This window comes from Sceloporus occidentalis, unplaced genomic scaffold, assembly GCF_023333645.1.
Source record: "Sceloporus occidentalis isolate IW3139 unplaced genomic scaffold, rSceOcc1.0.p SCAF_64, whole genome shotgun sequence".
NCBI classification, from domain to species: domain Eukaryota; kingdom Metazoa; phylum Chordata; class Lepidosauria; order Squamata; family Phrynosomatidae; genus Sceloporus; species Sceloporus occidentalis.
In genome coordinates this window covers 4,636,226-4,649,599 of record NW_028317044.1, presented here as the reverse complement: position 1 = coordinate 4,649,599, position 13,374 = coordinate 4,636,226, and the positions used below count along the sequence as shown (strand labels likewise).

Below are 13,374 nucleotides of genomic sequence, written 5' to 3'. Positions count from 1 at the left end.
TATATCAATTCTGTTATTCTTTCCTTTTGATTAAACGAACAAGAAGACGCAACACAACCTCCTGATATCACTTCTCAAGGTACACTTTTAGCTGGATGAATGATGACTTGTGACTCATTATTCCAGGACACAAGCCACCCTTTTGCCTCACGCCATGAAGTTCTATCTTGCGCCCCAGGTTAGGAAACCCTGTTCTAGGGGATTCTGCACCAGAGGCTGCAATGTGTAACTCAAAATGACATGGCTACACTCGATACACAACGGTGCTTGAGAAATGCAACAATGCACAAGATGCAGGGCAGGGCACACACTGGAACATGGCACACAATGGCCACACTACTTGCTCCATTTGCACAGTGGTCCTGGAGACGGAGCAACGTCTCTGCTAAGTTCTTGAGAATACAAGGGCTGAGCAACATCACAATTCACTTGTATGTGAAAATAAGTCAGTTTACAGTGATGCAAATACCTAACTGGATGCTAGCTAACCTTAGTTGAAGGGATCTGTGTGCAGTATGGTTTTCCATATTCAGCAGGACTGCTTCCTGCTACAAACTAAAGGCAATGTATTCTTGGGGAGAGGAGGGTGACAGCAAGGACAGAACTCCTCTGGAGGTCTTCAAGCAGAGGCTGGATGGCCATCTGTCTGGGATGCTTTGAATGTGATTTCCTGCATGGCAGAAGGGGGTTGGATTGGATGGCCCTTGGGGTCTCTTCCAACTCTATGATTCTATAATTCTATGATTCTATGATTCTACTGCTACCACCATATAACTTTGCTACACTAAAAAATTGTTTCATGACCGTATGTCCTAGGTTACTCAATGGAATGCTTAGATGTACACATAAATATTGATGCATAGAGTATGATTCTGTGAAGACACCTTGAGAAAATCCCCTCCACGTATGGAAGACAGTGTAAATGACCACATAAATAAATAAACAAACAAACAGAGTGGAGCTAGCATACATACATCATCTCCTCATTAATTTATATAGGCTCCTCCTCATGTATACAGCCTTTAGGATTTAGGGCACCTTAAAAGCAGTGTGTGTTCTTTTGCCTCTCCAAAGCCCAAATCATAAGCGACACTTGTGTTTAAACTTCGCTTTCACTAGATGGATATGTGCTTTGCCTTACGAAGCTGAGGCCTGTTACACACTGCCAAAATAAAGCTGCTTCGGGTCTCTTTGGAGGTATGCTGTTTAAATGATGCATGCATCCAAAGAATCCGGAAGCTGCACCAAAGCTGCCCTCCAGTGCTTAGGAATGGAGTGTGGCTTTGGCGCAACCTCCGGACTCTTAGGACCCATGCGTCATTTAAATAGCATACCTCCAAAGAGACCCAAAGCAGCTTTATTTGGGCAGTCTGTAACAGGCCTGAGACTTCCAGCCTTGTCTGAAGACAATGCATCCTCATTGCTTACAAATAGGTAACCCTTAACATATGGCTCAGAGAATGGAATAGTAACTAATTGTCTCTCACAGGAGGCTCCTGACAGTTTGCCTGATGCCTCTTTAATGAACTACGCAAGACTTTAGTAGTATGTACGCTTGCCAAAAGAGAAAGCCAGCCTTCGCTGCATCCCACGTTCAGCACCAGGCACTGCAGGATCCCTGTGGACAGCTCCCTGCTCTCTAGCACTGAGGCAAAGCAAAGGGCTTCAAGGCTTGGACTCCTTGGATTGCTGTTACAGAGTGCCAAAATAAAGCTGCTTCGGGTCTCTTTGGAGGTATGCTATTTAAATGATGCCTGGGTCCTAAGAGTCCGGAGGTCGCGCCAAAGCCACACTCCATTCATAAGCACTGGAGGGCAGCTTTGGTGCAGCTTCCAGCTTCTTAGGGTGCATGCATCATTTAAACAGCATACCTCCAAAGAGACCCGAAGCAGCTTTATTTTGGCAGTCTGTAACAGGCCTCAGATGTATTTCCAGCACCAAACTATTAAGCTCAGACACTCATCCGCTTTTGCAGACCCTCCCACTCTGAGGCCTGCCATTAGCAACAGAACAATATACATGCAAATCACTCCTGCATCTCCAGGTCACACAATATATATACCCAAGTCCTTTCCAGGCAAGCATTCTCTGAAGATGCCAGCCCCAGATGCTGGCGAAAGATCAGGAAGAAACTCTTCTAGAACATGCCCACATAGCCTGCAAAAACCCACAAAAAACTATGGATGCCGGGCATTAAAACCTTCGACTTCATATTAAGCTCAGCTTGGGAGCTCTACCACAAGTAGAAGGCAGAGATAAAATCTTTCCCTTCTCCCTGGAAATGTTTATAAAACCAGGGTAAATAGTCTAGAACAGTAGTTCCCAAACTTTGGTCCTCCAGATGTTTTGAACTACAGCCCCCAGAATGCCTAGCTGTTGACCAAGCTTGCTAGGGCTTCAAGGCGTTGAAGTCCAAAACATCTGGAGAACCAGCATTTGGGAACCGCTGGTTTAGAATGAATACCTTGATAAAAAGGACAATACAAGAAAACATGACCAACTGAGTCTATTGTTAGATTTAAACATGGGCAGATAGTGCTTGTCAAATATATATATATATATATATATATATATATATATATATATGCGCGCATGCTGTATTTACTTTCCTACATGGTTGATGGCAGCACATTAAAATGTGCCATAGTAAAAGCATATCAAATTTAAGGGATTATTAAACCAGTAAAACATATGGGACAATCAAATGGTATCTCCATATTATGCAGAGTAGAAATGTTGTCAGTGTTACCTGCCTGGGAGTCAACCTCCGCCTTTCCTAGCATTATTGACTTTTCAATGAATCATTCCTTCTAATGATGGCCCTTGTGGTCTCTTCCAACTCTGTGGAGTTTATCGGACAAGGGAAATTGGAAGTATAATCCAATGGCAATCCGAACGCAATCATGGGGTTTCATGTTATTGCGTGATAGACTACCGCACGCAATTTCGGGCAATGGGAAGCTATTTTTGGGCAATGGGAAGCCAGTTCGAATGCAATCATGGGGTTTCATGTTATTGTGTGATAGACTACCACATGCAATTTCGGGCAATGGCAAGCTATTTTTGGGCAATGGGAAGCCGGTTCGAACGCAATTCGCATTCACATAAATTCGCTGAACTAGCGAATTCACATGAATGCATTCTGGCTCCACTTTCTTTTCATTCGAAATTAAGAGAAATTCCTCCCGTGGGATAAACTCGTGGGATTCTATGATTTTATGTGTCAAAAGTATGACAGTTTCAATTTGCCCATCTTGGCTTCAAAGGAGAGTTCTGGATTCATCTGTTGTAGGACCCATTTGTTGGTCTTTTTGACCACCCACTGTATCCTCCAGCACTATGTTAACTAAAATATGGAATACATCTTCTACTCCCAAGAATACATGTTCTACTTTCTGGGTTTTATCCAAAAACAAAGCCAGGGCGTTATGTCTCCCTAGTTTCACTGCCATGTAAAAAAACATAATAGTCTAAATCCAATTGAAATTCCCAACTATGGTAGACCCAACGAAGCAATAGGATCTACCTAATTGTTGACGGAAAGTTCAGCAATCGACTCAATGGCTCTGGCTCTAGTTGAATTTAGGCTAATGTGGTTCTTCTATTTACCACTCTACCAAAAGGAATGCAGTTGGCCCTCCATATCCATGTATATCTGTGTGTGTGTATAGTATATATATGTGTGTGTGTATATAGTGTGTGTGTGTGTGTGTGTGTGTGTGTGTGTGTGTGTGTGTATCCAAAAAGCAAACCAAGATTCTGCCATTATTTTGGCATTTTGCTACCCCATTACAGTCAGCTCTCCACATTTGCAGCTTTGACTTTTGTGGCTTTGATTATTTGCAGATTTCATTCACATGTATTCTCTAGGAATCTCTAGGTCCTCCGGCACAACTCTGCTGGAAACTGACCACAGAGTTGCGCTGGAGGAATTAAAAGATTACTAGAGAAAATACTTCAGTGGGCATTTGTAGGTCCTCCAGTGCGATTCAACGGACAACCAGATATGGGCAGATGTTGATCACAGAGTTGTGCTGGAGGACCTAGATATTGCTGGAGAGGTGTTCTTTCAGGTTAATAAAATAGTGTGTGTGTGTGTGGGGGGGGGGGTTATTTGTGGTTTTTCCACTTTGATGGAACTCCAGCAAATGTGGAGGACCCACTGTATATATAATGGGGCTTGAGCATCCATATATTTTAGTATCCACAGGGCATCCTAGAACCAAACCTCAGAAGATACCAAGGGTCCACTGTAATAGAATCATAGAATCATAGCATGAGGAGGGTTCTCACGGGTCATCTAGTCAAACCCCTGTTCAACACAGTATCACCAGCATTCATAGAATCATAGAGTTGGAAGAGACCGCAAGGGCCATCCAGTCCAACCCCATTCTGCCATGCAGGAAATCCAAATCAAATCATCTCCGACAGATGGCCATCTAGCCTCTGTTTAAAGACCTCCAAGGAATGAGACTCCACTACAATCCGAGGGAGTTTGTTCCACTGTCGGACAGCCCTTACTGTCAGGAAGTTCTTCCTAACGTTGAGGTGGAATCTCTTTTCTTGTAGCTTGCATCCACTGCTCCGGGTCCTAGTCTATGGAGGAAGTGAAAACAAGTCAGCTCCCTCCTCAGTATGGCATCCCTTCAAGTATTTAAACAGGGCTATCATATCACCTCTTAACCTTCTCTTCTCCAGGCTAAACATCCCCAGCTCCTTAAGTCGTTCCTCATAGGACACTGCTAGCAGGTAGTTGTCCGGAGTCTCTTTGAAGACATCCAGAGAAGACCTTTCCACCTCTGTGTGCAAATGGTTCCATTGCTGAGCCGCTCTCACTGCTGTTCAATCCAAATCTATCGTCCTGTAACTTCAAACCATTAGACCTGGTCCTATCTTCTGGGACAGCAGAGAACCGGTGTTTCCCCTCCTCCCTGTGACAGCCCTTGAGGTATTTAAAGAATGCAGTCTGCCCAGCCCCTTCTACTTGTCCTCATATGTTTTCTTCTCTGTACCTATCACCCTTGTTGCCCTTCTCTACTATTACCATTACCATAAGAAACCAGTTTTAAGAACCTGAAAAGCAGCCCTTCCAAATCAGGCCATACATCTACAATGCCCTATTTGTACACAAGCTCCAAAATGACCTGGATCAACCAGCTTTCACCTTCTCCCCACTCAAAGAGTTTTGCAAACATAAAGCAAATCGCCGCCTTAAATGAAATCTCAAGACAAAGCTAAATGTAAATGAAATGTATGTCTTATCGTCCTTATTTTAGCCCCATGCCTCTACAATTGTAGACTCAAGTAAGCCAGGTTCAGTCAAGAGAAGATAAAGAAGGGTTTATCATTCTGGAACCCTTTTTTTAATTAGAACATTTCATTAAATGTTAAAAACAATCATACAACTTAAAACTCACATCTCTTCATACCTCTACCACCTCCCATACTTAATACAACAGAGTAGATCAAGGTTATACTGAGAGTTCATTAGACTACTATAGGGGTAAAATCATAATTATAAGAGTTTTCTTAGAAAATATACTTGAATCATTACTAACATATCAAAAATTAATCATTGCATTTCGTTTTCATTCTACTTCTTCCTATATCCTTCCTATGCAAAACTCGTTCGTTTCTTATCTATTGTATTCTTATACTATAGATAATATTCTCCCTTCTCCTACTGCTATTCACCTCATAGTATTTTGCAAACCTTAAAAACAAAATCTAGATCTTCCTTTTTCTTAAATATCCTTTACTCCTTTTCTATATACTTCATTCTTGTGTTCTCTTGTTCTTACTATTGTATTTTACTACTTTCCTTTACCTTTTTCATCTCCGGCCACTCGCCTTATCCTTCTTCTCTGCCTACCCTCTCTTCTCTCTCTCTATCCTTCACCCTCTTTTTCTTTCTTCCCTTCTATCTCTTTCTTCTCTTTCTACTTTCATTCTACTTTTCTACTGGAACTTTGTTTTAAAAGAGGGGTCAGGAATTATCTGTTGGAGCGCCAGAAGAATTAACAGAGCCTCCTTGCTGTGGCAAGTGAAGGAGGTGCTAGCAAGGCTTTCGGGATTCAGTGTCTTATGGCAAGCGAAGGAGGCGATAGCAAGGCTTTCGGGATTTAGTGCCTCGTGGCGAGCGAAGGAGGCGATAGCAAGGCTTTCCGGATTTAGTGCCTCGTGGCGAGGGAAGGAGGTGATAGCAAGGCTTTCCGGATTTAGTGTCTCGTGGCAAGCGAAGGAGGCGATAGCAAGGCTTTCGGGATTTAGTGCCTCGTGGCGAGCGAAGGAGGCGATAGCAAGGCTTTCGGGATTTAGTGCCTCGTGGCGAGCGAAGGAGGCGATAGCAAGGCTTTCCGGACTTAGTGCCTCGTGGAGAGCGAAGGAGGCGATAGCAAGGCTTTCGGGATTTAGTGCCTCGTGGCGAGCGAAGGAGGCGATAGCAAGGCTTTCCGGATTTAGTGCCTCGTGGCGAGCGAAGGAGGCGATAGCAAGGCTTTCCGGATTTAGTGCCTCGTGGCGAGGGAAGGAGGTGATAGCAAGGCTTTCCGGATTTAGTGTCTCGTGGCGAGCGAAGGAGGCGATAGCAAGGCTTTCGGGATTTAGTGCCTCGTGGCGAGCGAAGGAGGCGATAGCAAGGCTTTCGGGATTTAGTGCCTCGTGGCGAGCGAAGGAGGCGATAGCAAGGCTTTCGGGATTTAGTGCCTCGTGGCGAGCGAAGGAGGCGATAGCAAGGCTTTCGGGATTTAGTGCCTCATGGTGAGCGAAGGAGGCGATAGCAAGGCTTTCCGGATTTAGTGCCTCGTGGCGAGCGAAGGAGGCGATAGCAAGGCTTTCTGGATTTAGTGTCTTGTGGCAAGCGAAGGAAGCGATAGCAAGGCTTTCGGGATTTAATACCTTGTGGCAAGCGAAGGAGGCTATAGCAAGGCTTTCCGGATTTAGTGTCTTGTGGCAAGTGAATGAGGCAATAACAAGGCTTTCAAACTTTAGTCTCTGTTGGAAAGAACACAGCACAGCAGGCACCAACTGTTTCTTTCCTTGTTTAATGGATTTCCCTACTTCATGAGACCAAGTTTACATTACAGCGTCTTGGCAAGTATATCTGCATTTCTAATTAAAACTTTAGGGTTATGTTTCAGTGGGCTGAAGAACTTTTGTTAAAACCCAATGTGTTTTTTTCAAGCTGAATCGATGTAGTCAGAAGCGCTAATGATTTTCAAATAAGCTTACTCTGCAAATCACTGCAGTCATACCCTTTAAACTTAACTGTGTGTATCTTTGTTAGAACAGGTACCCAGTTTAGCATGGCATGATTTAAGATGAATGCTGAAGAAAATCTGGAGCAATGTTTACAACCTACTAATTTGATAGAAAAGGAACTGCCAGAGAGATACAGAGTTCTGTATCACCCAGTTTCCATTTCCGGATTCTTTGAATAGGATATGGGATTAGCAACAGCAATAGCAAGTACATTTCTATACTGCTTTTCGGTGAACTATCATTCCCTAAGCAGCTTACAGTCTTTAAGCTAACTGTCCCCAATTGTAATTTTACCGACCTATGAAAGGATGGAAAGCTAAGTCAACCTTGGAGCCCTCCTCTAAAATCGAACTTACAACGTTGTGGCAGCAGGTCCAGCATTTAGCCACTACACCACCGGGGCTCCTTAGTACCAGAAAGGTACCAAAAATATCCAAATATCATTTCTACTAAATCCAGCAAGACTCATCCCTTCCCATGAATGTGCAAAGACATCGAATGGGAGCTACCTGCTGGCTGGCAGTCCTGAAAGGCAGCACTGGAAATGTTAACCACAATGCATGCATTTTTAGTCATTTTTTAAAAAATTGGATCTGGTACCTAGGTTCTATGAATGATATACCTTCATCCTACGTATTATAAAGCTAGCTATTAGATCCAGGCTAGCTTTAAAAGACTTCCATGGTGTTTCAAAAGCACTATTCTTCTGATGTCGTAATAGAAAAGTCTAAACTATACCAAAGAGACGAGCCTACACATTTCATAAGCAGAGGTCATAGAATCATAGAAACATAGAGTTGGAAGAGACCGCAAGGGCCCTCCAGTCCAACCCCATTCTGCCATGCAGGAAATCTAAATCAAAGCATCCCCGACAGATGGCCATCCAGCCTCCGTTTGAAGACCTCCAAGGAAGGAGACTCCACTACACTCCGAGGAAGGAGTGTGTTCCACTGTCGGACAGCCCTTACTGTCAGGAAGATCCTCCTAATGTTGAGCTGGAATCTCTTTTCCTGCAGCTTGCACCCATTGCTCCGGGTCCTAGTCTCTGGAGCAGCAGAAAACAAGCTTGCTCCCTTGTCAATATGACATCCCTTCAAATAGTTAAACAGGGCTATCATATCACCTCTTAACCTTCTCTTCTCCAGGCTAAACATCCCCAGCTCCCTAAGTCATTCCTCATAGGGCATGGTTTCCAGATCCTTCACCATTTTAGTCACCCTCCTTTGGACACGCTCCAGTTTCTCAATGTCCTTTTTGAATTGGGTGAGCTCTAGCACCCAATGAGATGCTTATTTCTCTTATTCAAAGCTATGCAAATGGAAACATTGAGAAAATGGGGGGCAGCTTCAGAAGCCCCATATTCCTTCAGTCACTTTTCCCCAACCCCCAAAAGATCATGTCCCAGATCAAGAACATGCATGTTTGTCTGGAGATCTTTGCTATTATTTCCTCTGTCCCAAGCGGTCCTATTATCTAACTGATGCCTAGAAATTTCAGTCTGAAGGCCAAAACAAGCTGCAGAAATAATCCAGTTTCACATAATTTTAACTGCCCTGACTCAATACGAAGGAATTCTGGGAACTGTAGTTTTATGAGACATTGAGGCCTGTTACAGACTGCCAAAATAAAGCGGCTTGGGGTCTCTTTGGAGGTATGCTATTTAAATGATGCATGGGTCCTAAGAGTCCGGAGGTTGCGCCAAAGCCACTCTCCATTCCTAAGCACTGGAGGGCAGCTTTGGTGCAGCTTCCGGACTCTTAGGACCCATGCATCATTTAAACAGCATGCCTCCAAAGAGACCCAAGGCAGCTTTATTTTGGCAGTCTGGAACAGGCCTTGGTTCTACTGAAAGATACTTTTCATAGAAACGTAGATACGTAGAGTTGGGAAAAACCACAAGGGTCATCCAGTCCAACCTCTTGCCACACAGGGATACACAATCAAAGCATGCCTGACAGATGGCCTTCCATCCAGTTTAAAGACCTCCTCAGAAAGAGACTCCACTACTCTCCGAGGAAGTGTCTTCCACTATTGAACAGCTCCTACTGTCAGGAGGTTCTTCCTAACGTTGAGGTGGAATCTCTTTTCCTGTAGCTTGAATCCATTGCTCTATGTCCTGATCTCTGAACCAGCAGAAAACAGGCTTGATTCATCCTCAATCCCTTCAAATGTTTAAACATGGCTATCGCTTCGCCTCTAACCTTCTCTTCTTCAGGCTAAACATACCCAGCTCCCTAGCCGCTCCTCATAGACTATAGCTTCCAGACCCATCACCGTTTGGGTTACCCTCCTCTGGATACGCTCCAGCTTGCCAACAGCCTTCGTGAGTTGGAGTGCCCAGAACTGGACGCACAATATGACACAATTTGGTGAGGTCTGACCAAAGCAAAATAGACTGGCACTATTACTTCCCTTTTACTTTGTCACTTGAACAATTACACAGAACCTGCAGTCAAAAGCTTACTCTGGTTTTGAGGCACATTGAAAGCTTTAGAGTAGCCACTAATATCTTTCCCCCTTTCATCCAACACCACAGAGAGAGAAAGAGAGAGAGTCTTTGTGTGCACAGAAGATCCTTTCCAATGGCGATGATGGGTGAAAACACCTGACAGAAGTGTTTGGGGTATGAGATGAATAAATGCTGTAAAAACATATGGCGCGCATTAAATATGAGCTCCACTAATGGGACATGCTTATGCAAAAATGAAATACAGCGTGCCCACGCCATACATGGGCTTGCTGTAAGTGGATTTGAGTTACATGTATAGCAAGCTCGGGAAGACAGAATGGTGAATATGTCAGAGGTGCACATGCAACGCACAAAAGTGGGCCACCATAGAAACCAATGAGATTTCAGCATACACGTTTTTCCCATATGCCGGGGGGGGGGGGGGTCCAGAAGAGATCCCCTGCGTACATACGAAGTGCCCACGATACAATCGTCCCGCCACATTTGCGGATTTGACTTGTGCGGATTTGATTATTTGTGTATTTGGTTATTTGCAAATTTGATTAATAGGAATCTCAAGGTCTTCCAGAGAAATTCTTCTGGAAGATGACTGTAGAGTTGTGCTGGATGACCTACATATTCCTAGAGAACACACTTCTTTAGGCATTTGTAGGTACTCCACCATGTTTCTGTTGTCAACTTCTGGCAGATGCTGACCACAGAGTTGTGCTGGAGTACAGAAAGATTCCTAGGCGCATTACAGACCACCCAAAACGGGCCGTCTTGTGCCGCTGCTGGTTGCAGCCCAGAGGAGCCCCAGCATCCAAACCGCGGGGCTCCTCCGCGCTGCAAATAAGAAGTGCCAAAATGGCGCTTCTCTTTGCGGCACGGATATGACGCCATGAGGCGCCATAGGCACACTCGCAGCGTCATATGTGCCGCGCGACGTGCGGATGCAGCGCGTCCGCTACATAAAGATGGCGGCCCCCATGTGGAATGGGCGCCGCCATTTTGTATGGACTCGGTCCGTATTAGGGTTAGGGGCGTCCGGAAGAGAGTCTTTCTCATCACCTGCCACCTAATCCTCTCACCTGGAGACAACAGTTGCAACCTAGGACCTTCTCTGCCCATATGCAAAGCATACACACTACTCCCAACCCATTCACCATTTGTAAATCAACCCATCGCACCTACCGTTGAGCTGCCTGTAGACAATGTCTTCAAGGAGTGACAGCCTCTTCAAGACCGCCTCCTGGATGGGAGTGCCAGCGTAGATGGATAAGTTGGCTGCACCTGTTCTGGGATGGATTTGATGGAAGGAGTCCCCATTTTTCATGGCAATGGGCCTGCACTTGGCCAGGAACAGGACAAAGCCAGCTACCGCAATCAGGTTTAAGACCAGCAAGACTTTGACTTTCCTCAGCGAAGCCATCAAAGACCTTCCCAACCTGGGATGCGCAACCGGGCTACTGCTTTGGCAAGGACAGGAACAGAAGGGCGGGAGGAGAAGTAGGACGGCTTGCTCTCTGCCTCCTGGGTTCAGCAGGTGCTGGAAAGCGAAGGTGGGAACGCATGGCTTGTCCTTGGCGGGTCTCCATCTGACAACTTGCACAGCCGAGCTATTTGCAACAAGGGAAAGAGGCCGGCGTTTGCAGGTGGTGACAAAGGAAACAGGTCAGATCTCCCACTCCAGAAACAGCTGGAAAGAATCACAGAAGCCAGTCATTGCCTCCAGTGGAAAAAAGGAAACTTTTAAGAAACATTATAACATCCTTCGGGGTCCAGGCTGTAACCGAAGGCCAGGGTTAGCCTCTTTTGATCCAGAGCTCCTTGGTGCCACTGACTTCTTGTTAATACAAACAGCTCAGGCTTTGTCCATAGGAGTTCTGGCCCTAGGAAAGCATCCCTTGGGGCAGCCTTGGTACTTACTTGCCAGTGGGAGATCTAGTAGGCCTTTTGCGCTTCTGGGTGCACCGCCGGGCCTCTGAATCACCATCTGAGGTCCTTTCAGCTGAACTGGCCTAAGAAGACTCCGACCGCAGCATCTCTCCTATACTCTCTCCATCACCGAAAGGGAATTTACATGGCTCTGATAGGAATCTTCTAGCAAGGGGAAAATGTGGAGGCAGAGGGCCTTGAACGTTGGCTTTCCTTCACCAAGAGGAACACAGGGAGTAAGCGGGGAGTAAGGGAGACCTTTCCTCCTCCTGACTTAACCCTGGGCAAAATGGCCTTCCTACACCAAAGAGGAACATGGGGAGTAAGGTGGCTCCCGAAAGAGAGAAACTAATGCCTTTCTGGGGAAGGAAGGGACCTAAAACTAAAAATGCCTTTCCTTCAGCAAGGGGCTAAAAGACACAGAGAGAAAGGAAAGGAGGGAGGGAGGGAGGGAGGAAGGGAGGGAGGGAGGGAGGAAAGAAGGAAGGGAGGAAGGAAGGAAGGAAAGAAGGGAGGGAGGAAGGAAAGAAGGAAGGGAGGGAGAGAGAAAGGAAAGAAAGAAGGGAGGGAGGGAGGAAGGAAAGAAGGAAGGGGGGAGGGAGGGAGGAAAGAAAGAAGGGAGGGAGGGAGGATGGAAAGAAGGGAGGGAGGGAGGAAAGAAGGGAGGAAGGAAAGAAGGAAGGGAGGGAGGAAGGAAGGAAAGAAGGAAGGGAGGAAGGAAGGAAGGAAAGAAGGGAGGGAGGAAGGAAGGAAAGAAGGAAGGGAGGAAGGAAGGAAGGAAGGAAAGAAGGGAGGGAGGGAGGAAAGAAGGAAGGGAGGAAGGAAGGAAGGAAGGAAGGAAGGAAGGAAGGAAGGAAGGAAGGAAAGAAGGGAGGGAGGGAGGAAAGAAGGAAGGGAGGGAGGAAGGGAGGAAGGGAGGAAAGAAGGGAGGGAGGGGGCCCCAGGGACCTCAAGATGGATGCCCTCCTTCTCCGAGGGGCAGAGAGGGGGAAAGCTGGCTCCTAAGAGGGAGAAACGGAGGAGGAGAAGGAGGAAAAGGAGGAGAGAGGGATGCCACCTTTCCTGGAGAAGGGAAAGGCTTGCCTGGCCTGCCGGGAAGGGAAGGGAAAGGAAGGGAAGGGGCCTGGAGGCTTTGTGGGGCGGCAAGCGAAGGACCAGGGAGGCCAAGGGTCTCAGGCCAGCGGAGGAGGCGAGGGAGGCTGCTCAGGGATGCTCTTCTTCTTCTTCTTCTTCAGCCAAGAGGGCCGTCGGAGAGGCAGGTGCTGCTGCTGCTGCTGCCTCCTCCTCCTCCTCCTCCTCCTCCTCAGCGGAGCCCTCTCCTTCCCAAAGGAGGCCGAGGCTGGCTAGGGCTGGGCCCTCAGGACCCTCCATTGCCTTCCCATGGCCGAGAGAGAGAGAGAGAGGGAAAGGCAGGGACTAGAGCGACCCCCGCCGCCACCTCCTCCTCCTTCTCCTCCTCCTCCTCCTCAGCCCAGGCGCTGCGCCCAAAACCCGGCCTGGAAGAGAGGGAGGGAAGGAAGGAAGGAAGGGGTTTCCTCCTCCTGCTCCTGACACCTGCCTCCTCCTCCTCCTCCTCCTCCTCCTCCTAGGACCACAAGGGCTCTCTCTACATCATCATCATCATCATCATCATCATCATCATCATCTCCAAAAGCCTCTGAGGAAAGAGCCTCTAGCAAGGCTCCTTTCTTTCAGGGAGCCTCCAAGGGGCCAAAAGTACTCTCTTG

At 46.6% G+C, this 13,374-nt stretch overlaps 1 protein-coding gene across 1 annotated transcript in view; it reads right to left on the bottom strand.

The window, feature by feature from the left end:
• Positions 1 to 12,080, bottom strand: part of LOC149287145 (polypeptide N-acetylgalactosaminyltransferase 17) — a 62,293-nt gene extending 50,213 nt beyond the window's left edge. Inside the window, exons 1-2 of the mRNA XM_089493367.1 lie at positions 11,639 to 12,080; positions 10,904 to 11,408 (exon numbers count right to left, since the gene is read on the bottom strand). Of these exons, the coding sequence (XP_089349493.1) occupies positions 10,904 to 11,141 (238 nt within the window). The 5' untranslated portion in view covers positions 11,142 to 11,408; positions 11,639 to 12,080. The remainder of the gene's footprint in view (positions 1 to 10,903; positions 11,409 to 11,638) is intronic.
• Positions 12,081 to 13,374: the final 1,294 nt, after the last annotated feature.